Source organism: Drosophila gunungcola, chromosome 3R (genome assembly GCF_025200985.1).
Source record: "Drosophila gunungcola strain Sukarami chromosome 3R, Dgunungcola_SK_2, whole genome shotgun sequence".
Lineage (NCBI taxonomy): Eukaryota > Metazoa > Arthropoda > Insecta > Diptera > Drosophilidae > Drosophila > Drosophila gunungcola.
The window spans coordinates 230,664-255,431 of NC_069139.1; the positions used below are offsets into that span (position 1 = coordinate 230,664).

At 45.4% G+C, this 24,768-nt stretch overlaps 7 protein-coding genes across 8 annotated transcripts; 4 read left to right on the forward strand and 3 right to left on the reverse strand.

The window, feature by feature from the left end:
- Positions 1–257: 257 nt before the first annotated feature.
- LOC128252007 (ferrochelatase, mitochondrial) lies at positions 258–2,070 on the forward strand. Its single transcript, XM_052979362.1, has 5 exons — positions 258–417; positions 483–861; positions 1,066–1,167; positions 1,232–1,553; positions 1,616–2,070. The coding sequence occupies exons 1-5, from the start codon at positions 381–383 to the stop codon at positions 1,928–1,930; spliced, it is 1,155 nt and encodes a 384-aa protein (XP_052835322.1). The 5' UTR covers positions 258–380; the 3' UTR covers positions 1,931–2,070.
- A 376-nt stretch (positions 2,071–2,446) lies between these two features.
- On the forward strand, positions 2,447–6,163 carry LOC128252006 (solute carrier family 52, riboflavin transporter, member 3-A). Its single transcript, XM_052979361.1, has 2 exons — positions 2,447–3,021; positions 4,684–6,163. Exons 1-2 carry the CDS (start codon positions 2,906–2,908, stop codon positions 6,035–6,037), a joined length of 1,470 nt encoding a protein of 489 aa, XP_052835321.1. The 5' UTR covers positions 2,447–2,905; the 3' UTR covers positions 6,038–6,163.
- A 190-nt stretch (positions 6,164–6,353) lies between these two features.
- On the reverse strand, positions 6,354–7,722 carry LOC128252010 (uncharacterized). Of its 2 annotated transcripts, none has more exons than XM_052979365.1 (2): positions 7,533–7,722; positions 6,354–7,403 (listed from the first exon to the last, which is right to left on the reverse strand). In XM_052979365.1, the coding sequence occupies exons 1-2, from the start codon at positions 7,576–7,578 to the stop codon at positions 6,670–6,672; spliced, it is 780 nt and encodes a 259-aa protein (XP_052835325.1). In that variant the 5' UTR covers positions 7,579–7,722; the 3' UTR covers positions 6,354–6,669. The 2 variants fall into 2 exon arrangements, with proteins under 2 accessions (XP_052835325.1, XP_052835324.1); XM_052979364.1 differs by having other exon boundaries at positions 6,354–7,406.
- Positions 7,723–8,442: 720 nt separating this feature from the next.
- Positions 8,443–14,911, forward strand: LOC128251998 (DDB1- and CUL4-associated factor 5). Its single transcript, XM_052979347.1, has 7 exons — positions 8,443–9,023; positions 9,094–9,277; positions 9,596–9,862; positions 9,919–10,193; positions 10,253–10,383; positions 10,574–11,276; positions 14,033–14,911. Exons 1-7 carry the CDS (start codon positions 8,690–8,692, stop codon positions 14,500–14,502), a joined length of 2,364 nt encoding a protein of 787 aa, XP_052835307.1. The 5' UTR covers positions 8,443–8,689; the 3' UTR covers positions 14,503–14,911.
- On the reverse strand, positions 11,359–13,858 carry LOC128252003 (uncharacterized). Its single transcript, XM_052979353.1, has one exon. It carries the CDS (start codon positions 13,584–13,586, stop codon positions 11,745–11,747), a length of 1,842 nt encoding a protein of 613 aa, XP_052835313.1. The 5' UTR covers positions 13,587–13,858; the 3' UTR covers positions 11,359–11,744.
- Positions 14,903–21,211, reverse strand: LOC128251995 (bromodomain adjacent to zinc finger domain protein 1A). The gene is made up of 6 exons (XM_052979324.1): positions 20,744–21,211; positions 18,576–19,806; positions 16,114–18,518; positions 15,878–16,053; positions 15,364–15,808; positions 14,903–15,303 (listed from the first exon to the last, which is right to left on the reverse strand). Exons 1-6 carry the CDS (start codon positions 20,863–20,865, stop codon positions 15,204–15,206), a joined length of 4,479 nt encoding a protein of 1,492 aa, XP_052835284.1. The 5' UTR covers positions 20,866–21,211; the 3' UTR covers positions 14,903–15,203.
- A 533-nt stretch (positions 21,212–21,744) lies between these two features.
- LOC128251999 (methylcrotonoyl-CoA carboxylase subunit alpha, mitochondrial) lies at positions 21,745–24,697 on the forward strand. The gene is made up of 7 exons (XM_052979348.1): positions 21,745–21,886; positions 21,995–22,760; positions 22,822–23,328; positions 23,384–23,675; positions 23,729–23,916; positions 23,978–24,149; positions 24,202–24,697. Exons 1-7 carry the CDS (start codon positions 21,846–21,848, stop codon positions 24,330–24,332), a joined length of 2,097 nt encoding a protein of 698 aa, XP_052835308.1. The 5' UTR covers positions 21,745–21,845; the 3' UTR covers positions 24,333–24,697.
- The last annotated feature ends 71 nt before the right edge of the window (positions 24,698–24,768 follow it).

A 24,768-nucleotide genomic window follows, 5' to 3' on the forward strand; every position in this document is an offset into this window, starting at 1 on the left:
AATAGAAACTGAATCTCTTTTATACATTATGAACTTAAACTTGGCAACACGGTTTTCCCGATATTTAAAAAGCGCGCTGTTAGGATAGCGATAAGTATAGAATTATTATCGTCGTTTTCCTAACAGTAATGTTAAATAAATAATCGTTTTGATGCATTAACTTAACATTTCTGTTAAAATGATGAGTGGGCAGCGCTGCGGAAGAGGGAAAGCAGCGTAGAGATGGAAAAACATCGATGTTGTCCCGCCAAACATCGATATCTCCGATGTTTTAAAACATCGATTTTTATCTATCTCTAGCGCGAGTGCTGGGAGAACATCGATGAAAACATCGAAAGTGCAATATTTTGATATTTGGGTCAACTTAAACTTTAGACACAATGTTTTTGCATAACACAAAACTGTGCGGACTGGCTAGTAAGTAATTGGAACCATATTAATTGCACCAGGTAGCTGCAACATGTCCCAATCTATACCAACAGGAAACCTTGCGACCTGCGTGCGGCACCTGAGCGGCCAGAAACCGAAGACTGCCATATTAATGCTCAACATGGGCGGCCCCACGCATACGGACCAGGTGCACGACTATCTATTCCGCATCATGACGGATCGAGACATGATCCAGCTGCCGGTGCAGAGTCGCCTGGGTCCTTGGATCGCACAGCGCAGGACGCCCGAGGTGCAGAAAAAGTACAAGGAGATCGGCGGCGGATCACCCATCCTCAAGTGGACCGAGCTGCAGGGCCAGCTCATGTGTGAGCAGCTGGACAGGATCTCCCCGGAGACGGGGCCGCACAAGCACTACGTGGGCTTCCGCTACGTCAATCCGCTCACGGAGAATACGCTGGCTGAGATCGAAAAGTGAGTTGTTGAGCCGTCTTTAAATGATGAAAATCGGTATATATTCCACGAAAATATAATGCATGTTGGGATAGCAAAAGTTGGTAATTTAGTATTTTTAGACCTCAAAGTAAAAACAGTTTCTTTCAGAAGTACTGAAATTCTATTATGTTTTACATTTCTAGCAAATGGTTTACTAATGTTTTACTGATTTATTAAATACAGCGAAAAACCAGAGCGCATTGTCCTTTTTTCGCAGTACCCACAGTACAGCTGCGCCACTTCCGGATCCAGCTTTAACTCCATCTTTACTCACTACCGGAGCAAGTGAGTAACAAGTTCATTTGAGAAAAATCTATTATTATTGACTGTACTCTAACTCTGTATATAGTAACCTGCCCTCGGACATCAAGTGGAGCATCATCGACCGGTGGGGCACCCATCCACTCCTGATCAAGACCTTTGCCCAGCGAATTCGCGATGAACTGGCCAAGTTTGTGGAGACAAAGCGCAACGATGTGGTAATCCTCTTCACCGCCCATTCCCTTCCACTGAAAGCTGTGAGCCGGGGCGACGCGTATCCTTCGGAAATCGGGGCCAGTGTGCACATGGTGATGCAGGAGCTGGGTCAGACTAATCCCTACAGTCTGGCCTGGCAATCAAAAGTTGGCCCGCTGCCGTGGCTGGCACCAGCCACCGATGATGCCATCAAAGTAGGGCTGCATTTCAAAAATGTCCATTCAATCAAGCTGTAAACCGAAATCATTCTTCACAGGGCTATGTTAAGCAAGGCCTGAAGAACTTCATTTTGGTGCCCATCGCCTTTGTAAACGAACACATCGAGACGCTGCACGAGCTGGATATCGAGTACTGCGACGAACTGGCCAAGGAGGTGGGCGTGGAGGAGATCCGACGGGCAGCCGCCCCCAACGACCACCCGCTGTTTATTGACGCCCTAAGTAACATTGTGGCGGATCATCTAAAGTCCCAGCAGTCAGTCAACCCCAAGTTTCTGATGCGTTGCCCCATGTGCTCCAACCAAAAGTGCCGGGAAAGTAAGAGCTGGTACCGTCAGCTGTGTTCAAACTGAGATCTGGGTGTACGGCGTGACAGGCATTTCAAGTGCTTCAGCTGGGAGCCAACACTTATGCATTCATATGGGGTTATGGGGGATTGGTTTTCACACACACTGGCTTTGCTTTTCGCTGGCAATAAAGCATATAAAAGATACTGCACAACTATTAAATTAATGGTTGCAATTGCAGCTTAAGCTTAGCTTAGAAGGAAAAACATATAAACCCTTTTTAGAATAGAAACGGACTGGCTCCGTTTTTGCTAAATGTTGATAGTACAAATTACAAACATTTTATAAAATTATAATTTTTAGTACTTCGTGTCTTGATACAATAACTGACTCAGTTATTGTATCATGCTTCGTGTGAGGTCTGAACAAATATGCTGCGCCAAACACAAGTAATAGTAATCAGTGAGATAAGAGTTACGCTCTATTCAAAGAAATTTTGATTATTAAACTTTCTCTTAGTTTGGCTCTCTTTGTCGCACGTGCGGGAGGTTTCGGTATTTTTTCTATCGGTCAGAACAGCTGTTCGACTGTCAGTTTCACGCTCGCCTGCGATGTTTATTAATTGAAATTCAACTTTTGAGTGCTCAAATGCCCAACCAAATTTGTAAAAGCTGGACGTGCTTCTCCGGCGCATCCGCCTCCTGGAAACTCCTGCATTTTGTGTCCTGCTGCACGGTCGACGGAAATTCACAGAACATTGCATAAGAAATCTCATTCGCCCAGCGTAACTGAGACTTCTAGGGCCACCAAGTTGGACTTCGACTTTGTAATTATTCGCGGCTTTCACGGCAATTAACCTTCCAATCGCCGTATACTTGCCACATTTCGCCAATTAAGCCATTGATTTTTAATAACAAATCAAAGCGAAATTAAACGCTTTTACCTGCGCATCCCATCGTACAGGCACAGTGGCCTGGATCGAGAAATCTAATCGCCGCAGGGATCATAAATTAATTCGAAGAGTAGACTTCGAGTTCAAATATGAGCAAGTTCCACAAAAACCGAGGAGCTGGTGGCCCCATGACTCCGGCGGGGCCAGTCTACGGCGTGATCTCGACGTTGGACGACGCCGCTCAGAATACCGCTGGTTTCGCCAGGTAAGCGCTCTCAACTCATTATATATTTATATTCACTGTGCTGGCTCTGTTTACACTTTTTTCCAAGTGGAGACAAATAACCAGTTTGGAACTGGGCCTTAAAGCTGCCGGCGGGCCCTCTTTCCATCTCTTTTTCCATATTCGGCTGGCATTATGTTTAACGACCGCATCGTGACGTATCAGCTTTAGCCCCAGTGCGTCATATCGATAATAATTATAGGAAACTACCCCAATCAAAAAATCAATTAAACTTAAATTTTTACTGGGTTTCAGACAGATTTAATTGATAACATCAAGCCGAAAAAAAACTTAATTAAAGTCATTGATAGATGAATTTTTAATTCTAAACAGAAGGTAGTTTTGTCCTATTTGGTGGGATTAATTCAATTTCCAAACAAAAATTAAAATATTAAATTTCCATGATAAAAAAAGGTTCTCCGAAATTAGAAACTTAAATGTTGACCTTTATCTACTTTAAACTATTTTACCCCAGTATTCAGCCAAGAGTCAAAAGTAATAAAAAAATATCTAATTTGAATCCATAAAGCTTTCCCTTTTTCCATGATTGCAATTTATTCGTAGGTGGAAACTTTTGACATTTTATCTAAGATTTTGAGTTTGTACATATATGTATATATGTACTGGTGCATTTTAAATTCCAAAAAGTTATAAGTAAAGTTATAAATGGTCCAATAAATCAAAAGCACAATATTGAATTTCTTGTCCGTATTCAACATGCAATATAAGTGGATGCCGTTTCCTACAGCGATTCTTATCGTCTTTAGCCAGATACGTGCAGACAACGGCACTCCGTTCGGCTGGTCACAAATTAATTGAATTAGCAGATTAGATGAGGATCGTATGTGACCACCGGCATACCACTCTATATCACTTGAAAAACAGATAGGCACAAAGATATATCCAGTCGATTCTCAGGTTTCCATAACAATCGGCTAGTGTGGGAAATTTTAAAACTATTTTCGTCTTTATATATCTAATCTTTAATTTCTTGTATTTACTCAATTATTTGTCATTGAAACACAGCTGAGGAATAATTTATCCGAAAGTACTTGATTGGTGGATATTTTTAGATTTCAAGGCTAAACAAAAAAGTTGTTAAACATTCCCAGTAGATTTTATAAAATTATTTACTACAAAGTTCCCAACTATCAATCTATATTTCCAATATACCCATTCTACGTATATTTTTAAGCTCCGACATCAACCCGAAGTGTAACGTAAAACCACAGAACCAATTTAATCGTGTTCGCTCAGTTATCTGTCCAAAAGACAAACATAATGAACTGTAAATACCATTTGCTTGATAGTGACTTTTTAAGGCTTATCTGAATCATTGAGCAAAATTAACACTGAAAACGCGTCTGACTTTAGGCAGCCCTATAAACCTAGGCAAATAGTAGTCTACAATGCCTCAGGCTTAAAATAGTTTTAGTTCGCGCCATATAATGAAATATAGATCGTAGGTTTTTTTTAACAGAACTTGAAAATACATTTTCCTGGAAAACTTTTAAAATAATCTAATCAACATATAAAGGGTAACAGTTTTTTTTTTTTATGATTATAAATTGAGCAGACTAGAACCTGTTTTAAAATATTTATTTATATTACTTAGAGTATCTAATCTTTTCTATGCACCCACAGATTCCCTTCGCTTGAGGCCAAAAAAAGTGAGTTGAGATTGTTTCTAAACTGGGGAAACCCCAAAAAGAATAGGGAGATGGGTTCAGAGAAGCTGCGCAATCGCAGCTGGATCGTCGATGTCCTAGCCATTTTCTTTGGCATCGGCACGTGGCTAGGGGTCAATGGCACCTTCATCCAACTGCCATTGCTGGTGGACGAGGCCCCGGAGGGCTGGAGTCTGCCCTCCTACCTCAGCGTGATGGTGCAGATTGGCAATCTGGGCCCCCTGTTGTACACTGCCATTCAGAAGTATTCCCCCAAGAAGCTGAACGACGGATGGACCATCCACGGAGTGCTACTGGTAGGTGCCATCTCTTGCTTGCTGACGGCTTTCTTCTACAACCGAACGGCTCCAGTGGCCGGCACGGATCATAGTTTGGCCCTTTTTGTGCTAACCTGCTTCACTGCGCTGAATGCCTGCACCAGCTCAGTGCTTTTTATGCCCTATATGGGGCGCTTTAAGGAGCAGTACATGGTCACTTACTTCATTGGCGAGGGACTGAGTGGTCTGCTGCCCAGCGTGACGGCTTTGATCCAGGGCATCGGCGAAAGCGGCGACTGTGTCCTGGTCAATGTGACGGAAACAGGACAGGAGATCTACGAACTGCAGAAGACACCACCTCGATTCGACACCCGCGTCTTCTACCTCATCCTCTTCGCCCTGATGGTGTTCGCCTATGTGGGCTATACGCTCCTGAACTCCCTGCCCGTGGCCAGGAGGGAATACGCCCAGGTTACAGTCAGCGAGGGAAACAAGTACGTGTACGGAGAGGCCGATAACCACGAAATAAAGACGGAAAAACTCAGCAAGGGCCAGTACACCTACCTGCTGCTGCTGATTGGAGTCATCTCCCTGTTCAGCAACGGAATGTTCGGCAGCATTCAGTCCTACTCCAGTGCCCCCTACGGATCGCAGGCATATCACTTATCTGCCACGCTCAGTGTGATTGCCAATCCAATGGCCTGCTTTTTGGCCATGTTTCTGCATTTCACATCCCTGCGGATCATTACCGTGCTCTCCATCCTGGCGGGTGTTCTGACCAGCTACGTTTTCACCACGGCTGCCCTGAGCCCTCTGCCGCCACTTCACGACAAGACCATGGGAGCCGTGCTGGTGGTGACTGCTTGGACCTTGCTGGTGGGGATCGTGAGCTACACCAAGCTGGGAATCACCACCGTGATGCGAGCACAGGGTGGCCAGTCGCTGGTCTGGGTGGGGGCCATCACGCAGCTGGGTTCTGCCATCGGAGCGGTAGCCATCTTCTTCGCCATCAACTACTCGGATCTTTTCAAGGCCGCAGAGACGGGCTGCTGACAGAGCCAGCATATCCAGGGATGCATCGTGATTTTATAGATGATTTTACTATAGTTTAGTGTGATATTTTCAAATTTGTATTTCCCCCTTAATGGCCACAATGAAGATAGTACCTTGTTACCTGAACAGCGTTTTTAATATTTTAATCATCCGAAGGCAATACCTTAAATGAGCTCGACATTTTTAGGACCAAAGTGCACAAAATAAAGATGCCTTTACCTATGTACAACTGTAAGACCTCAAAGACAAACCACTATTAAAAACAAAAAAATCTCAAGAGGTAAACAATATTGGGTAATGCATTTCAAACTAATAATTTAAGGTACATCTAATTTATCATCTTTTTATTAAACGTATTTCACTGGTTTATTGTGTTTGAAATTCATTACTTCTATTACCGAATATTTTTATACAAAAATAAATTAAGGTTAATAATTATGAAGGTTTAGTATGATTTTATTTGGCTTTAATTTAACCATTCTTATACCAAATTATCATTTATCGGTTTATCAGGGACGTTTTTTCTTAATCGTCCTTTAAATCCATAAAATGTAGAATAATTGGAATCTTATGGTAGCTATTCAAATTCATACTCTCAATGGTTTAAAACTTTGATCCCCAATTTTGATCTTTTACGGAACAGTCTCCATTTCAAAATCATTGCTTGATTTATCAGTCTGCTCCACCTCGCTGTCGATGTCGCCCTCGTATCCCGAATTGGTTTTAGAGGCGGAGGGAAGGGGTTTGTGTCCTCCAGATTCGGGGGACTCGGCCAAACTGCAGCAGCTGCAGAAACAATCGGTGAAGTGGCGGCCGGTGCTGTCCAACTTTTCGGGAGTTACCTCCAAGACCTTGTTGAAGGCCTCAATTTTCTCGCGGAGACTGCGACTGGCACTAGGACACCCGGTTAACTGGCTGACTTGCGGGAAAGGACGAGGAGATTCGCTGCTTCTTTTCTCCAGAAAGTCGAGCGCCTTCTCCAGCGATTCTCGGGCACGCTTGAATTTTTTTTGGGTCTCCCCCAAAACTGCACTCTCATTGAGGTGCTCAAGTTCCACTAATAGACTATGAATCTCGGTCAGATTGGAGGACAAACTTATACCCTCCACAGAATGAATCTGCGAAGCGTTCGCCGAGTTGATGGCCTCGAAACCAACGATCAAGCGCCGGATTTTGGTGGGCTGGCCTTGGTGGCCACTCCCACCCAACTGCATCATGTTAACCACGTCGCCCACCTCCTTGAGCAGCTGCACCGTCGACTGGACGACCTCCTGGTGCTGCTGGATGCCCTGACGCAATCGATCACGAAGGCTTTGAAGGCTGTACCGACGGACCTGCTCCTTTTCATCCACATTCTCCAAAAAGACTGCTAGGTAATAAGTTTAAATTACCAAATAAGAATTTAAAAAAAATGCAACAGCCTTGACCATTTAAAATTGTTATCCAGCAAAAATTTTGAGATTGTGGATAAGTGGATTTCTATAGACCAGCTTACCAGATATCGCACTCTCCATTCCTGATTTGTTATTATCGCTGTCCATTGCGTTTTGCTTAAGTAAAATAGAAAAGCTTAGAAACCAACACCTTTAATTTACGAAAATCTGATGACAAAATATTAATTTCTGGTGATTAAATAAAATTTTGATATATAAAACTCTGAGGTAAAACGATTCAAAATCTAGAATGGAAGGAAACTTCGGCCATTGATAGCAAAAATAAATATTCTTCAAAACGACAAAATTTCAATTTTTAATGCTTAAAAGCATAAAAGCTTATTTGATTTTCAGCTGAATTATTCGATCACTCCCTGTGGCAGCTCTATAACAAATAGTTTTTCCATTTTTTTTTCCATTTATTTTGTTTAACATTCCGATTGTCCACGAAATATTAAACGGTTACCATATTAAATTATATATTTATATATATATATATATATATATATATATATATAAATATATATATATATAAATATATATATACATACATAGAAGAAGTAAGCCCACAAAGTAAAGTACAACATTTTTTCAGTTATATTAGCATTATTATAAATTTGGGGTTCATAATTTTCCTCATTTGGTGGCACAATTTTACTAACAAAAGTACACGAAATGTGATTAATAAAGTAATACAGTACTGCCCTTTCCGACAAGAATCAAACCCCGTGACTATGGAACACATCCTGGAAGTCTGCCCAACAATAACACCAAAAAAGAAACCAAGTGTTAAACATTGTAAATACCCAATAATTTTGTAAACCAGACCATCTATCTAGATTACTAAAAAATGTAGTCTAAACAACATAAATAGAATGGTACATACATAAGCCCCTGGAGAAGCGTAGATTTTGAACACATTGGTCCCACTGTAACTGGCTGAACGAACAGCTGTTCGGTGGTTTCTCGGTTTGTATACTTTCTGTTTTAGTTTTGATTAGGGAGCGATGCGATGATTAAAACTCGTTCTCTAAAAAATACACTTTTGTGTTCACATTTCTGGCTGTAATTTACCAACTGCAACTGTATTTTTTAATGTGCTTCTCTGGCCCCCAAAGAGTACGCAATTGAGTGTTTCTTGTGATGTGAAAAATGTGTACTGCTGCGGTACTCGACTAAAAAAAGACTAAAGACTAAAAGCACCACCGGAGTGTGGGATATGCGTTCACCGCTGGCCCACTGGAGACCGCAACTGAATCTGAATCCGAGTCCCAGCCGCTGTAACTTTAGCCTCTCGACTTCCTTGTTAACTATACCACTAAGCAGAGCCCTAAAAATGAGCCTGTGTCGTAATCTGCGCTTCCTGGAGACCCGTAATCTGGACCTGGCCCTCGGTCAGCGGGAAAACCAGCTGGTAAATGGCAACATCTCCTCGTCCATTTTTCGTGAGCGCCTCAGTGCGGCGGAGAATCTCTACCAGCGCAATCTCACTGGTCACTACGGTTGTGTAAATGCTCTGGAGTTTAATCAGGGTGGTCAGCTCCTGGCCTCAGGTGAGCGAAACTACCTGTTGATAGGTTCCAAAGTCTGCAGCTGAGCTCTGCCAATCCATAAATTCCGCAGGAGGTGACGACAAGAGGGTTTTGCTGTGGAACATTGACCGCGAGGTGGTGTCCCTATTGGGAAAACCCCGGTCGATGAACGAAACCCATGCCAGCAACATCTTCTGTCTGGGATTCGACACCCAGAATTGCTCTATCTTCTCCGGGGGAAATGATGACTTGGTTATCCAACACGATCTGGAAACGTGAGTTTTATTTTCAAAACTGTTTTGTGTGGTCAGAATTTGTAATACCAAGTTGTATACCCTTGCAGAGGGTATTATATATATTATTAAATATATTAATTAATTATAGAATATTTTAATTTTTTAAAAGCTGTAAGTCTTGCCGAATTTTGTTTTCTTTCTTGTTTAAATTATATTAATTTAAAATAAAGATAAGATAAACTTAATATACTTATTTATTCTAAAAACAAAAATATAATTTAACACTTTCTAAATTTTTTAAAATATTTGAACAATATAAAGCTCCTTAAAATCTTACTATTTGCTCTTGTTTCAAAGTGGAAAAATCCTCAATTACTTTTCGCACGATGGACCCGTGTACGGCTTAAGTGTGGACAGGACCAGTGGCCATCTGTTGAGCGTGGCCACTGAGCATGGCGAAGTCCTAGTCTACGACCTGAGGGGAGGAAAGTCCGAACCTTTGGCTCTGGCAAAATTTAAGACGCCATTCAATGCCGTGGAGTTTCATCCGCTAAATGGCAACTTTCTGGCCACAGCCAACGCCAAAAGGGGCGCCATGCTCTGGGATCTGCGACACCACCAGGAGTGAGTTCTCTTAAGAAATTGCAAGGCGCGTTAAATGTTAACCATTTATCCTAAAGGGCCCTCTGCCAGTACAACTACATACCGGAGTCACCAAGCTGCATGAGCGTGCGCTTTAATTGCAATGGCAGCCTGCTGCTCACTCTCCACCGCCGGCTTCCACCGATCCTCTACAGCCCCGGGTCGCCGGAGCCTGTGGCCACCTTCTACCACGACGAGTACTTTAACTCGTGCACCATGAAGAGCTGTACGTTTGCAGGACCGCAGGACGAACTGGTGGTCTCCGGTTCGGACAATTTCAACATGTTCATCTGGCGGCTCGATGGAGTGGACTGTTAGTTATCTGATGGGATTTGGTTACATATTCCCCAACTAACGTTTTTCACTTATCAGTGGAGGAGAAGAACCAGTGGATGGAGACTCCTCCTGTCATCCTCACAGGTCACCGTTCCATAGTTAACCAAGTGCGCTACAACCGCCAGCGCTGTTTGCTCGCTTCATCCGGCGTGGAAAAAATTATTAAAGTAAGTTGGGAAACCAACAGCAGCGGTCAAAATAATAGTAGTATCTAGTACCCCATAGTAATAGTAATTTAATTTAAAAAGCAGCTTAACACCTTTTTTTGTTTACTATTTCCAAGTTCCAAGTTAAAAAACTATTATTTTGACCGCCACAGTCAGAGCATACACTTATCCATATCATCATAATCTTCAGCTGTGGAGCCCCTTTGCCCAGCAGGGTTGGGAAGGATCCCTCACCCAAGCCGAAGCCCTGCCCTACTGCACTCGCACGCTGCATCGCGAGTCCTCGGAAAATGTGTCGCAATACTTCAGTGCCCGCAACACGGACGAAGACCAGGTGATGCTGGCCTTCTTCGACACGCTGGTGCAGCGCGAGCTCGAGTCCTGGAGCACCGTGGACAACCTGAGCAGCTCCAGCAGCAGCTCGGACACGTCCAGCAGCGATGCCAGATCGGTGGTCACGGAGGATCCAAGCGACGAGGAAGGCGAACAAGATCTTGGCCCTGATCCGGATCCCCAGCCCGACCAGCAGACCCAGGATGGGGACAATGAGCAGGACATTGACACGCCCAACGTCAGCGAACTGAGCTGGCAGACCCATCCAAATCGCATATTCTACCTGATCGCCAAGAAGCGGCGTGCTCTGCTCCAGCTGGCGGTCCAGGGCACAACAGGACAGCCGCGCAACGTGGACCAGCTGCTCCAGCGGCTCCTCGGCGAGCAGAAGCAGGTGGCCACGCAGGCGCGGATCAGCGACTGGCTGGAGGAGACGCACCGCCTATTCGGGGACGACGAGCAGCCCACCACGTCGGCGGAAGCAGCGGCCCAGGAGCAGCGACGCCGTGCCTGCGATCGGCATAGCCGGAGTCCTCGGCGGGCACAGGATTCGAAAGCAGGTAGGTTTGGTCAAAATAATAGTAGTTTTTTAGCTTATGGAAATAGCAATCAAAAATAGCTTTAAAACGTTTTTTGAAAATTGTTATCTTTTCGTAAGCTAAAAAGTGAATGGGGCAAATTGGAAAATCCACATAATCTATGATCGTAAATGATTTTCAAATATTTTTAAAAAAGATTGAAAACAACAACTTCCTTTTTTAAGTTTGCGATTTAAAAAAAAAAAAGATCATTTGTTAAAAAAATGTTCCTTCCAATACGTTGTCCAGATGAACGAGGATTTATGGTTATTTTCGTAAGTTTTTAGAAAATCATTGACTGCAGTATATTGAATTTATTGGAATAATTTTTTTCCGAAAAACTAAAGCAATATTAAACTTTTTAAAAGTTGTCTTTGAGCATGTTACATTCTCCCACTAATATTATTTTGATCGCTACTGTATGATATAGAGAACAGAACTCTGCGTTTATTATTTGTAAAACTGATTTAATCCAACCGAATGGCTAAAGAATGTTCGCTTGCGTCTTAAGAAGACCTCAGCCATACAAACAACAGCCGATAATAGACATCCGATGGTGAGGGCGTAGAAGGCCAGTTGGACGTCGGAAATGGTGAGCACTTTCCACCGGCCGACGTCCAATTGGGCCAAGTACTCGGGGAACCGCTGGATGCTCCACTTGGCACGCTCCTTGGTCTCGCCCGTCCACAAGCCCACGATTCCGCCGGCCACCAGGCGGAGTACGATCCGGTTTACCTCCTCCAAATGCGGCGAGGGGCGTGGCAGGACATAGGCGATGTGATAGTTCTTGGGGCACTCAGGTATCTTATGCACTTTCTTAGTCATAACGTATCGAATGTCGCTCAGCTGCAAGCTAGCAGAGCGGGTGACGCCCGCAAATCCTCCTCTCTTGGAAACCATCTCAATGAGGCGTTCCTCGCCCTCGGCCACCAGCGTCATCTTGGCATCCAACCGACGATAGACCTCCGAATCGTGACCATAGAAGAGGTCGTCCTTGAAGGCGGGATGCTTGATGTATATGGGATGGCCGGACTCATCCAGTTCCCTCAAGGTATTGGTATCGCGATAGTAAAGAGGTCGAATGTAAACTGTGGCCAGACTGGACTCCAGCAGGGCTCCGAAAATCACGCTCACCAGGCAAAGGGAAGCCACGAAAATGCGTTCCGAGTGGAAAGGGGGAAAGCGGCCCACATTCACTCGCACCCAAACGACCCAAGTGTCGATGAAAATGCGACCAGCTGCTCCAAAACTACTAATCGCTGTAGATTGCGAACCATCTGGTATGCCTTCGATGCGCAGGCCCAGATTTAGAGCCCTCAAAAGGAACCAGACAAGGGATCCCACGAGACCCACCAACAGGAAGCACAGCCAAACATCTGTATGAACAGCAAAGAGGGGAAGGATAGACTGCGGAATCCTTTGAGCCTTTTGCACATACAGACAAAGCTCGTCCATGTACACGGCTGCGCTGAACTGGATGTGGGTGGTCAGGTAGTCCTTGACAAAAAATCCCGCGAAGATTATGTCTACTTCGCCACGGTGGGCGCGACCCACGCCGCCACTATACGATCCATCCGCCAGGCGGCCGCCGAAGAACTCATCATCGGGCCAGAGATAATGGGGCGTAAAGTTTAATTGCCTGGCCACTGTTTTGGCCAACTTGGCATCCGCTCCATCAACACTTAGCACCTTGTTGCTTGCGCCATCCCCACTCACACTGGAGTACACCGAATCGAAGATGTAGATTCTCAAGGGATAGCCCTGAAGATTTTTGTAGATTCTTCCATAGGCTTTGGGATTTTTAACCAAGACTACGCTTTGCCTGAAGGGATTGTAGAGGAGTATGCGTTCTAAACTCAACTGAACATAGTAAATCCGACTGTGTCCATGCTGGAGCCAAACTTTGGCCATGAAGTCTATTAAAATTGCATCATTCTCGGGCTTATATTTCTCCAAAGCCAGTATGTAAAAGCCATCTGTATTGACTAAACTTATAAGTATGTCCTGCATTAGCTGCACGTCCTCGAACAAATAGAAATTATGCCGAACATTTGATGTTCCCGAAGGTGCTTTCTCCTGACTCAGGCTAATTTTCAGAGAAGTCTTTCTGTGCTTCATCAAAAACTGGACTAGTTCGTTGTCTCCATTGGCAGGATTCCACAGATGAAGTTCAAGGCCACCCTCAAGCGAATCCAAAATTGAGTCCAGCACCAGCTTGTATTCCGTGTTATTGGTTTGACCAATGGTTACTCCCACTAAAGCCAGCGTAATTATGTGCAGAGTCGTCGCCATATCAGGAGTTACTGAACCTTTGACTGAGATTGTAGAGCTATCAATAGGACAGGTTCAGGACACGAGGGTTGGTCGACTGACATCCTGTTGGCAAAGTGTTTGTTTAGTGTCAGAACCACTGACACCTCGGGGCAGACCCACAATTATTGGCAAGTGTCTGGGGTCTGTTGACAATACTTGACTTGTCCCCATGACTTTCCCATTTATGCTGCAGCAAGGGAGTTCTCTTGCAGCAAAGCTAATATGATACATTTATGCCAGTTATCCGTAAAGTAAATCACGATACTCTGTAATATTAGTCTAAGACAATGGTATAGGCCATTTGTTTTGAGTTATATGTTTACTGGGTCACTATCTAACCACATAACACCTAACCACCTTTGCATTTAATTGACAATTAAGTTATATTTAGTTTTAAAACTAAAAACTTATTATCGATTTTTCAGATGAAACTTTGCAATTCAGCATCGAGCAAAGGGAACGCAAGCGAAAGTCAAAACGCCAGCAATTTTCGGTCACCAAGCACAGAAGAACGGCTCGCCAACTTCGTCCCACAGAAATGGACAACCAGAGTATCGCTTCAAATGATACCGACATTCTGGAGGAGCACAACGGCACCGACGAGGACGAGCCGTCGTCGGGGGACAATCACAACCATAATGCCAATGAAAGTGAAGGCGTTCAATCGGATGAGCAAGAGGAAGAAAGCTCCTTCACCACATCAATGACCTCCATGGAGGCGCAATTGTCTCGGGCTCCCAGCACCTCCAGTTCTATTATTTTTCTAACCGAACTGGAAGCCAACAATAACAGCCAGCTGACGTCCAACCACAATTTTATGAAAGTAAATGTCAATGGTCTAATTACGGATATTTGTAATACGGAGTCAACAGCATCCACGTCATCATCCATATAAGTTGTACCCATATCGGAACTGAAATTCTCAACTAATTAAAACAGGCTTAAATATGGTTTTACAAGAGAAGTTAACCATTTACTTTTAATTTGGATCTCCGCTAAATACAAATGTTCGCTTATGGCATAGCTTTCAAGAAACTATAAATCACTAAACTAAACGGAAAATTAATCAGGTTTAAAGGAAGCGAAAAAAATTTTAGCAACTGAAAAATCTGTCGAAACTTATTTTTTTGACTGCGATTCGCAAACAATATTTTCATACTTGCTCAGAATTGTACATTCATTCCCTGAATGTTTTATCCCCTGGATCCAACTTAACCGTTTCCAGGTTTACCTTAAACTGAAAACCATTTAACAAATTTGTTTTTACGTTTTTTCTTCTGAATAAACCTCCCATATTTATTTAATTTTCGTTGATTGTATTCTTTCACTTCATTTATTGATTGTGGAATTTTCGTAATGTCTACAATAATTTAAAAAGTACATAATGTCTCATAAACCAACAGGTAAGAATTTTCGTGCTTGTGCGTTGAACTTTGAACTGATATGCACGTAAATGCGAATACTAAACATAGAGAACGAACATCTTTAAGCGTACTTAAGACTGAATGGTTGTAGCTTAAATCTAGATTGGTTTCAACTACGGCTAAGAGTAGGGTAACTAATTTACACGATAGTTGGCGGAGATCAGCGCTCGCCTCAGCATGCTCCGATTTCTCCGTTCATGTCGCTCGGCCTGAATGGTAGCTGCATGTCCTTGCAGCGTTCGATCACGAAACGCTCTAGTTGGCAGCCAGCGCTGGAATTCGATATAATCTATAATCTATCTATAATCTATAATTCAAAATGATCTACTCACTCGTATATTTCGTTGCCCTCAACGTTGTAAAGATCGCAGTTCCTGAACACCAACTGGATGTCGCTCAGCAGCTCCTCGTTCAGCTGATAGGCGCCCATGTTCAGCTTGGACTTAATCTTAGCCAGATCCATGGGCGTCTTGATGATCTGATGGTAGTCGGGCACCTCCGACGTTAGCACAGGTCGTAAAAACGGCCAAGATGCCTTGTGCTTCATGATCTGCTCAAGCAGATCATACAAGGCGGAGCTGTTCAACGGCAGGTTCTCGTTCGTCCTGCGACCGCTCCTCCGATGATTGTTGTTATTGGTGCTGCTGTTGTTGTTATTATTGTTATTGCCGTTGCTCTGTCGGGCAGACTTATCGATGGATAGGCGTACCGAGTTGCGAGAGGAGCGGGAGCGCTTGGCCTGCGGTTCATCGTCATCGTTTTCATCGTCGCCATTCACTGATGCGAAATAAAAAACGGGAAAGGTAATTTGGGAAAAGTTAATGGGTATACTACTTGTGTGCTCACTGTTACTGTGTCGACGCCTGGGTCGCTGTGGATCGGGCCTGCACGCCTTGCACACGAACTCCGTGCGCGGCGGTCGCTTGAGATTGACGCACTCCAGGTGGTAGCTTGAGAGGCAGACCACGCACTTAATATCGCTGCCTTCGTAGAAACACTTGTTGCAGACCTTCTCATCATGGCTGTGGAAAGATGCACTCTTTAATTCCTTATCTATGCACTTAAGGACAGCTTTAACTTACGACTTTTCTTCGACCGCATCTTCATCAGCTGTGAGGGAAGCTTCATCGCTAGTTTCCACACTTTCGGATTCATCCTCGGCGGCCTCCTTTATTTCTTTGGATCTGAGCCACTTGCCCGCGGGTCGTATGCGGGATTGTCTGGAAGGTCGCCCGTTGACCTTCACAGAGGAGCGAGTGGAGGCCATGCTGATGTCATCCGCTTGTGCTTCGTACTCCTTATCTTCATCCGACTTATCGTCCTCCTCATCTTCGTCCACTTCCTCCTCCTCCTCCTCATCGACTTCCTCCTCTTCCTCTTCCTCTTCTGTGGGCTCATCCTCCTCTTCTTCTACAATAAACTTGCGCTTTTTCTTCGCTGCCTGCTTCTTATCCTTGTCGTTTTGAGCACTATTCAGACCCAGACTCTTAACACAATCATTGCAATACCAGTTGCCCTGTGGCACCGACCTCAGCTTGGGCTTTAGGCAGAACATGTGGGTTCCGGCGTTGCACTCGTCGCAAAGCAGCATTTTTTCCGGGTCGCTGCCTCGCCGACAGACCTTGCACAAGGACTTATTGGTTGAGCGCCTCCACTGGATGCAGTCGTGCAGGATGTTTAGGTGCAGGAACACCTGCGCAAAGCTAGTGCTTTCCATAAGCGACACCTCCCACTGCTGCAGACGCGCGTCGCAGGCTTGTCTTAGAGCCTCCTGTTTGGGGTCCCACTTCTTCATGCCGTAGGGTTCCTTGAGGAACCGCTTGCCAATGGCCTGCTCTACCTGGAGAAGAGACGAGGCCATGTTGTGCACGGCGATTGGAATGGAGACAGCGTTGGCTGCAGGTTGAGTCTCCTCATCGTCGCTGTCTGGTGTCAGAGCCGACGACGGGTCTGTGTCTATAGAAGGCGCCAAATATAGACCGGGATCACGGTACGGCTTTTTGGCAAATTTGCCCCACAGAGCGCCCTCATCCTCCTCGTGAGTGTCATGGGATTCGTTGTCGGAACCGTTGGATACCTCGTCTTCAAGTTTGCCACCTGGACCCCATTGCAACTTCCCCTGCGCATCGTATCTGCCTGCGAGCAGATCATTTCGCCACTTTTCCATGTCCTTGACCTTAAGACGGCCGAGATCGCCCGTGAAAATATCCCTTTCGAATTGTATGATGCGGTCCACCAAATGCAGGCGCAATACTTCGTTCAAATCGGTTCCGTTTGGCAGTCCAAAGTTGGCATCACCGTACTTGCGGTGAGTTTCTGATTCCATCGTTGCAAGAAACTTTTTGCGCTGTGGTTCGTTTTCCAGGGTGAGCACGTCGACCGGGCAGGTCTTTACATGCTGCTCGATGAGGGATCTCAGAACGGAAAGTTCTTGAAGTAGCTCGAATTCTCGATGACCATTTGGATTCAGTGCCCTAATCAGCTCCTCGATCTCCTCCGCTTTGTAGATGTAGGACCAACGCTGCCGTTGCCCGTTTCTGGGATCGTGCACAATACAATTTCGCTTGTCACCGCTGCACATCATCAACTCGAACTGAGTGGGGGCCTCCGGAGGATCGGGCTCCACCTCTATGGGCTCGGCACTGCCGTTTAGACGATGCTCCTGGTTCTCCTTGTTCTCCAGCGATTGCTTGACCCTCCTCCTGGTCTTCTTGTCATCGTCTCCATAGAGTTTGAGAAGATATACCCTCAAGTCCTTGCGACTCCTGGGCAACGAGGCTTGTTGACGAATCTCAAGTTGCGACTTGTTCTCAGGCGGCTGCGCCAAACAAGTGTCCAGGCTGTCCGGCGAGTGCTCAACAAAGATTCCCGGCATGGACTCCAAGACGTAGTACTTTCTATAGCATCTATCCATGCCGAGGTATACCAAGAAATTGAACAGTTGTGAGTGCAGCTTAAGCATCTGCTGCTCGTGCTTGCGATGTTGGTGATCCGATTGGGCGTGCAGCTCTGCAATGCTCTTGTTTAACTTTTCCACCAACGTCTCTCTTTTTTCTGGCTCAGCCGCACTGACCTCGAGGTGGTGCGTGTGGGTGAGCTTTTTTCTGTTGATCTCCACGGCGGCCAGTCGTTTATTCTCTCCGATAACTAGTGCTCGCAGTTCCTGCTTGGCCTTCGCTGTCTGCTCCATGCGCTCCTCGATCACATTAATGGTGCCCGAGTAGGTGAGAATTTGCGACATCAGGCAGCGGACCAATTGCATTATATCCCTGAACTTTAGCTGATACACGGAATGGTTTTTCAGAGCGCGCAGAATGTGTGGGTGTTGTAGGCGCAGCTCCAAGCCGGGATCCTCTTTCGAGGAGTAGCCGTTCCGGTACATCACTCTCCATCGCTCCAACTTCTCGTTTACAATAGCTCCGGATCCAAGTAGATGCAGCCGCAGCACTTCACTCAGAGTCAGTGCATCCAGCGGGAGTTCGTTAACCTGATACAAAAATACAATGGATTAGATGATGTACACACAAATATTTGAAAATTGTACCTTGAAGGAAAAGTGCCTCTTGGCGTAGAAGTGGCTTTTGGCGGCTTGCGCCATACTCCAAAAGGGCTCGTGTGTTTGCGCCGCCCTGTCGAGGTAGGTCACCGCACACTCCTCCTCTTCCTCCTTCTGCAGATCGAAAACTGTGCCGAGGAGCACGAGAAGAATGTCCGACAGTGGGCCCGCTATCTCGCGGGCACTTAGCGCTCGGGTCATTTCGTAAAAAGTGAGATTCTGGCGGAACACTTCAATGCCAGACAGTAGGCCTGCGTAAGTGTGCATAAACTCGCGCATCATAAAGGCATCGCCTAGAAGACGCTCGGGCAGGATGGTGACTATTTGCGTGTAGCGGGGCAGCACTTTCTGATCGGTTCGCTCCAGATCGTCGGTCTTCTGCAGCAGTAAATTGCATTCGTTCTCCACGCGCTCCATCAGCTGGGCCTTCTTTTCCGCCTTTTGGCGCTCACTTTCAATCAGTTTCGCCTCCTTTTCCAGCCTCACACGCTCCATTTCCTCCGCCAGCGATTTGGCATCGGACTTGGCCTTTGCCTTGGATTTTGCAGCCGTCGCCTCATCAGCCACAATGTATTTGTTCAGAGTGGATTGCTTCTTGGCATCGGGTTTCTTGATCTTGGCGGGCGAGTAGCGCGGCATTTTGCCAATGAAAATGGTGGAGAAACTCACGCCGGGGTCTGTCACGTACTGTTTGTAGGCCTCTGGTTTGGGTAGCAGCAACCCGTCTACACGGGATACATTGCTCTTGATGAACATGCTTAGGTTTTCCAGATTGAACTCCAAGCGCGAGCGGCGCAGTTGCTTGAAGGGCAGCTCAATTACCGCAGCGGGATCCCCCTTGCCCGAGCTTAGACTGTAGACCAGGCTGTCGGTGTCCTCGAAGATGCCATTGCCCGGCTCCGGCGTATCCTTGTCCAACTTGATGCCCACCACTGTGTAGGTGGTATTCTTCTTAGCCTGCACCGTCACCTCCTCGCCGATGAAGTAGCGCTTGCGCAGGAACTTGGCCACCATTATGTTCAGGGTGTTGACCGCCGACTGGCGGGCGTGCTCCACCACCAGGAGCACGGGTGCCCGGAGGCTGTGTTTGAACTGCTCCATCTTTTTGCGCGCCGCCCGTTCGCTTTTCACCGCCTCCTCGAATGTGAGGTTCTCCTTGCCGGTGGCCTCACACTGCCACACCGTCGAGTTTATCACCATCACGTGTCGAAAGTAGTTTCTGGAGTTAAGAAATCAGTTAAGCGCGTTAAGGATGTTGCTTGTTTAAACAAAAACAATTGGCGTGACGATCGCAACTTCAACTCCAAAAACTTCTGATATCACATTTTATGACGACTATTTTTTTATTTTACCAAAAAAAATACTTTATTTCCATTCTATTTGTTTTGTAATCGGCACGCAGCTTTGAAATGATAAAGTAACGAGTCCGATGTTTTTTTGTTTTTTAAATCTATACTGTCGTTTTAAATAAAATCGCTAAAATGTGAACTCAAAAACCAAATTTTTGGCCATAGTTCTGTTATCATTTTACTAAAAGAAAAATAAACATCCCTTAAAAACTCCTTTTTTACAATACATAGCACGTAATTGTAGCTTTAGGCGTTTGGAAGTTGTGAGATCTAGCTTTTTTATGCATTTTCCCTCTAAGCTAGCGGGCTTTTCAAAAAGTGGTGGAAGAAAAGTTTTTCAGTTCGAGCTGCTTAATACAGTAAAATTGGTTTCAGGACCCTAAAACGTCGCTTTGAGCAAGGAAAGAAAAATCACAATATAAGTTTGGAATTGTTTAACGAGCCCGATAGCCCAGTGATAAAATCAGAACACTTTTACAACTCCATTAAAAGAAAATAAACAAAAAACAAACAAGGCAATGCAATTTCAAATTCTGAAAGGCGCGCTTTTTGCAACGCCAGGTGGCAACGCCGCGGCGAGCAGCTGTGCCGCGGCAGCTGTAAATTCTTCCCGCCACCAAACAGCGTTTTTTCTTTTGTGCCCCAGGCCCACGAGACTTGCACTTTCACACATACACTCGGCAGTGATGTACGGATGTACGTTGCCATACATCACGGGCAAATGCTTTTGCAGCGTCGCTTGTGTTGTATACTTTGGCGTCCTTCGCGAAAGTGGAGGAAATGGTATATATGGAATGGTTGACTTACTCATAGTCGCGGAAAATGCGTTTGGTGATGTAGCAGCAGAAAACCTGGTCGTTGTCGTGGAATGTTTCGTTTTTGCCCTCCTTTTGATTCAGGTCGAAGCCATCCCGCTTGCAAATCGGCATTTTGCTGTTTTCTGTTTTTTTTTCAATGACAATCCTTGGGAACACACGCTTGGCACTACAACACTATAAAATCGCGGCGAAGCTGATAAATTTCACAACGCCAAGGCGCCAAATTTTCACGGCTTCTTTCGGCTCTTTGGACCTATTTCTTTGGGATGGCTTTTTCAACGTAACGCGCGTTGCGATCCGGCGCAATATTACTCGCTTTCCGGAAACGACACTATTCCGGCTCCTTCAAGTATCTTTGTGGCTGTATCAGCGGTAGTAGCTCTTTAAATCCGCCAATTTTCCAGAACACGAATATTTTCACGCGCCTTTGCCAGTAATTTTTACAAATAATGTTACCGTATTACGCGAACGCATAAATAACAAGAGACGCGAACGTAGGAATACCGATAGACCGATTTCCTAAGAAGCGATAAATTAAGAAACGGAATTTTAAAAATTATGCGTTAATAAAAATTCGTTAAAAAATTATAAATTGACTTAAAAAAAAATATACTGATTGTTGCTGTTACCATAAGCTTTAATTATATATTGAATTTAAAATATTATGATTTTTCCTGTTCAAAAACCACAGCTAATTTAATAATTTTGATAAATTCAATAACATCGTAGTTTAAAATTGTAATAATTTTTTCCTTGCAGGATATCTTTAAGTCGGCTAACTCATGTAAATGAGCACACGAGATCCACTTAAACTCGTGTTGCCAACTTTTGACCAGGAAAATTAAATAGTTTTTCACTGGATAAAAAAAAACTAAAAACTAAAAAAAAAAAATTTTTAAAAACCTGGAAAGTTGAACAAATTACCAAAAAATTATATAAAATCGATAGTCGCCACAAAACATCGATATTTCCATAAATTCTACAAAAAAATTGATCGATTGAGTGTGCTATCAGCTGATAAGAATCGATCACCCTATTGCTCCGAGTAAAATATTTTTTAAATAGATTTATTGCATTTAAATATAGTTATAATGTACGCAAGACTTATCTGCAGCGCGGGCGCGAGTGCCAGGTGAGGATAGAGATCGGCGTTGCCAAATCCTTGGATCAACAGGTTTCCTTAACTTTACGCCACGGACGATTACATAAACCGTGTCAATTTTTTTTTGTTTTTCCGCAGGTGCTTTGCCACAGCAGCCATTCCAAAAGTGCGTCCCATCAGCAAGATCCTGATTTCGAACCGTGGGGAGATCGCCTGCCGCGTTATTAGGACGGCCCGCAAACTGGGCGTCCGAACAGTGGCAGTCTTTTCCGATCCTGACGAGAAGAGCCTGCACACGCAGCTGGCGGACGAGGCGTACCGCGTGGGCGAGGCCGCCTCCTCCGCCTCGTATCTGCGTGGAGAACATATCCTGGACATTGCCAAGCGTTCGGGCGCTCAAGCTATCCACCCGGGATACGGCTTCCTGTCCGAATCCGTGGAGTTTGCCGAGCTGTGCCAGCGCGAGGGCGTCATCTTCATGGGCCCGCCCAGCTCCGCCATCCGGGACATGGGTATCAAGAGCACCAGCAAAGCCATAATGGCTGCTGCCGGAGTGCCCATCATCAATGGCTATCACGGCGCGGATCAGTCGGATGAGTGTCTGCAGCGAGAGGCCCAGGTCATCGGCTTTCCTCTGATGATCAAGGCGGTCAGAGGCGGCGGCGGCAAGGGCATGAGAATAGCAGAAAAGGCGGAGGACTTTCTCACCGCCCTCAACTCGGCGCGCAATGAGTCGCAGAAGTCGTTCGGCGACAGCTCCGTTCTGCTGGAACGCTATGTCCGCTCTCCCCGCCACGTGGAAGTCCAGGTCTTTGCGGATCAGTATGGCGAAGCCGTCTACCTGTGGGAGCGGGACTGCTCTGTGCAGCGCCGCCACCAGAAGATTATCGAAGAGGCGCCAGCTGTAAGGCTTCAACTCCCTTATCAATTAAGTTCAAAAACTTACATATAATTTTATTCCGCAGCCTGGTTTATCGGAAGAACTGCGTCGGGAGCTGGGCGAGGCCGCTGTACGTGCTGCCAAAGCTGTGGGCTACGTTGGAGCAGGCACCGTGGAGTTCATCCTGGACAAGGAGGACCTCTCCTTCCACTTTATGGAGATGAACACCCGCCTGCAGGTCGAGCATCCCATCTCGGAGATGATTACAGGCACAGATCTGGTTGAGTGGCAGATTCGCATTGCCGCCGGAGAGCCTCTGCCGCTGAAGCAGTCGCAGATCACTCGGCGCGGTCATGCCTTCGAAGCGCGCATCTATGCGGAGAATCCTCGTGGTGGTTTCCTGCCTGGAGCAGGACCACTGCGCTATCTGTCTACTCCCCGGACAAGTACCGATGTGCGCGTCGAGACGGGAGTTCGCGAGGGGGACGAGGTGTCTGTCCACTATGACCCCATGATTGCCAAGCTGGTCGTTTGGGGAGAGAATCGCGCTCAGGCACTCAACTCCTTGGTTGCCCGCCTAGGCGAGTATCATGTGAGTACTGTTACTGGAGTAGTAGACGATTTTTTCAATGAAAACCCCATTTCAGATCTCAGGTCTGGACACGAACATCAACTTCCTCATCGATCTGGCCTCGCACCCGGAATTCCAGGCGGCCAACGTACACACGGGATTCATCGATGAGCATTTCGACACTCTCTTCCCGCCAATTGCCATCAGTTCGCAGCAAGTAAGCCAAGCTGCTCTGGCACTGGTATTCACGGAGTTGCAGGCAGCCTGTAGCAACGGGAACGGAGGCCAAGATCCCTTCCTTGCCACGCCCAATGCCCGCCTCAATTACTCCTTGATCCGCACTTTGAACTTGAAAGCCAATGAGAAAGGTAAAAGGATGTTTTCGAATTTAAAAGCTGGCTTATTTAACACTATCTTACAGTTTACTCCGTGGCTGTCAAGTTTGATGGCGAGGATGTGCAAATACAAGTGGACAATGGCGATTGGCAAACGATCAAGGCCGAGAGAGTGCAAGATGGTGGTCGTTTGAAAATCCGTGCCAATATCGATACCAATATCACCACTTACAATGCCAATGTTGATGGACCCAGTGTCAGTTTGTTTTTGGAGGTAAGTCTTGCATTACCCTAACTGAGAAGGTAATCGAGTTTGGATTGTTTCCAATTTGCAGAGTGGCAAGCTTGACTTTGAGCTGGCAGAGCCAATGTTCTTGAGTGCTCAGGGTGATCACCTAGGAGCAGGAGGCTGCCGCGTGGAGGCACCCATGCCGGGAGTGCTGGAGAAGGTCCTGGTGAAGCCAGGAGACCAGGTCAAGAAGGGTGACAGTTTGGCCGTGCTTATTGGTAAGAAACAATACTCTAAATATGTGTTTTACAAGAATCTATTGTTTTACAGCCATGAAAATGGAGCACATCCTTAAGGCCCCCAAAGACGCCACTATCAAGTCCATTGGAGGAGCCGAGGGCAAAAACGTGGCCAAGGGAGAGTCCGTGATCACATTTGTCGACGAGGAGGTTGACAAGTAAAATAGAACTAGGCCTCGATTACGTACCAGATTTTGTTGCATTTAGCTACACGTTTAATTGTCTAAGAATCTTATTATCAGGGATAACATGTGCATTTATTAGAGTTAACCGTAATTCTGTCCATTTAATGGAATTTTATTGTGTTTTTCCCACGGCATTAAAATGGACCAACTGTTGATCAGATGTGTTTTAGCAGACGAGTCAGAGAGCCAACGGTGATAGTTTTAAAAAAATGTTTTATTCGTTTTAATTTTTGTTGAATGTTAATGGATGTATAAGATTTATTCAGTTTGTCAAACACACATTTCCTAAATGTGATTTATATCTTTATAAATACATAATTTAAAATTGAGTTCCGTACATAATTTTGCGGCCTATGAGTTTGACTTTGAGTTTGTTGCTGTCGGTGAGCGAAAACGGAAACTGAGAGAAGGCA

What these genes read in the sequence shown, in the direction of transcription:
- LOC128252007 (XM_052979362.1), top strand. Translation starts at nt 381, where the DNA reads ATGTTTTTGCATAACACAAAACTGTGCGGACTGGCTA. An exon ending in AAAACTGTGCGGACTGGCTA is followed by an intron (nt 418 to 482) that starts GTAAGTAATTGG and finishes CTATACCAACAG; the next exon opens with GAAACCTTGCGACCTGCGTG. An exon ending in CCACCGATGATGCCATCAAA is followed by an intron (nt 1,554 to 1,615) that starts GTAGGGCTGCAT and finishes CATTCTTCACAG; the next exon opens with GGCTATGTTAAGCAAGGCCT.
- LOC128252006 (XM_052979361.1), top strand. Translation starts at nt 2,906, where the DNA reads ATGAGCAAGTTCCACAAAAACCGAGGAGCTGGTGGCCCCATGACTCCG. An exon ending in AATACCGCTGGTTTCGCCAG is followed by an intron (nt 3,022 to 4,683) that starts GTAAGCGCTCTC and finishes ATGCACCCACAG; the next exon opens with ATTCCCTTCGCTTGAGGCCA.
- LOC128252010 (XM_052979364.1), bottom strand. Translation starts at nt 7,578, where the DNA reads ATGGACAGCGATAATAACAAATCAGGAATGGAGAGTGCGATATCTG. An exon ending in AATGGAGAGTGCGATATCTG is followed by an intron (nt 7,407 to 7,532) that starts GTAAGCTGGTCT and finishes CTTATTACCTAG; the next exon opens with CAGTCTTTTTGGAGAATGTG.
- LOC128251998 (XM_052979347.1), top strand. Translation starts at nt 8,690, where the DNA reads ATGCGTTCACCGCTGGCCCACTGGAGACCGCAACTGAATCTGAATCCG. An exon ending in TGGTCAGCTCCTGGCCTCAG is followed by an intron (nt 9,024 to 9,093) that starts GTGAGCGAAACT and finishes TAAATTCCGCAG; the next exon opens with GAGGTGACGACAAGAGGGTT. An exon ending in GCGTGGAAAAAATTATTAAA is followed by an intron (nt 10,384 to 10,573) that starts GTAAGTTGGGAA and finishes CATAATCTTCAG; the next exon opens with CTGTGGAGCCCCTTTGCCCA.
- LOC128252003 (XM_052979353.1), bottom strand. Translation starts at nt 13,586, where the DNA reads ATGGCGACGACTCTGCACATAATTACGCTGGCTTTAGTGGGAGTAACC.
- LOC128251995 (XM_052979324.1), bottom strand. Translation starts at nt 20,865, where the DNA reads ATGCCGATTTGCAAGCGGGATGGCTTCGACCTGAATCAAAAGGAGGGC. An exon ending in CGCATTTTCCGCGACTATGA is followed by an intron (nt 19,807 to 20,743) that starts GTAAGTCAACCA and finishes TCTTAACTCCAG; the next exon opens with AAACTACTTTCGACACGTGA. An exon ending in CAGGCGTCGACACAGTAACA is followed by an intron (nt 15,809 to 15,877) that starts GTGAGCACACAA and finishes ATTTCGCATCAG; the next exon opens with TGAATGGCGACGATGAAAAC.
- LOC128251999 (XM_052979348.1), top strand. Translation starts at nt 21,846, where the DNA reads ATGTACGCAAGACTTATCTGCAGCGCGGGCGCGAGTGCCAG. An exon ending in CCCGCCTAGGCGAGTATCAT is followed by an intron (nt 23,329 to 23,383) that starts GTGAGTACTGTT and finishes ACCCCATTTCAG; the next exon opens with ATCTCAGGTCTGGACACGAA. An exon ending in GTGTCAGTTTGTTTTTGGAG is followed by an intron (nt 23,917 to 23,977) that starts GTAAGTCTTGCA and finishes TCCAATTTGCAG; the next exon opens with AGTGGCAAGCTTGACTTTGA.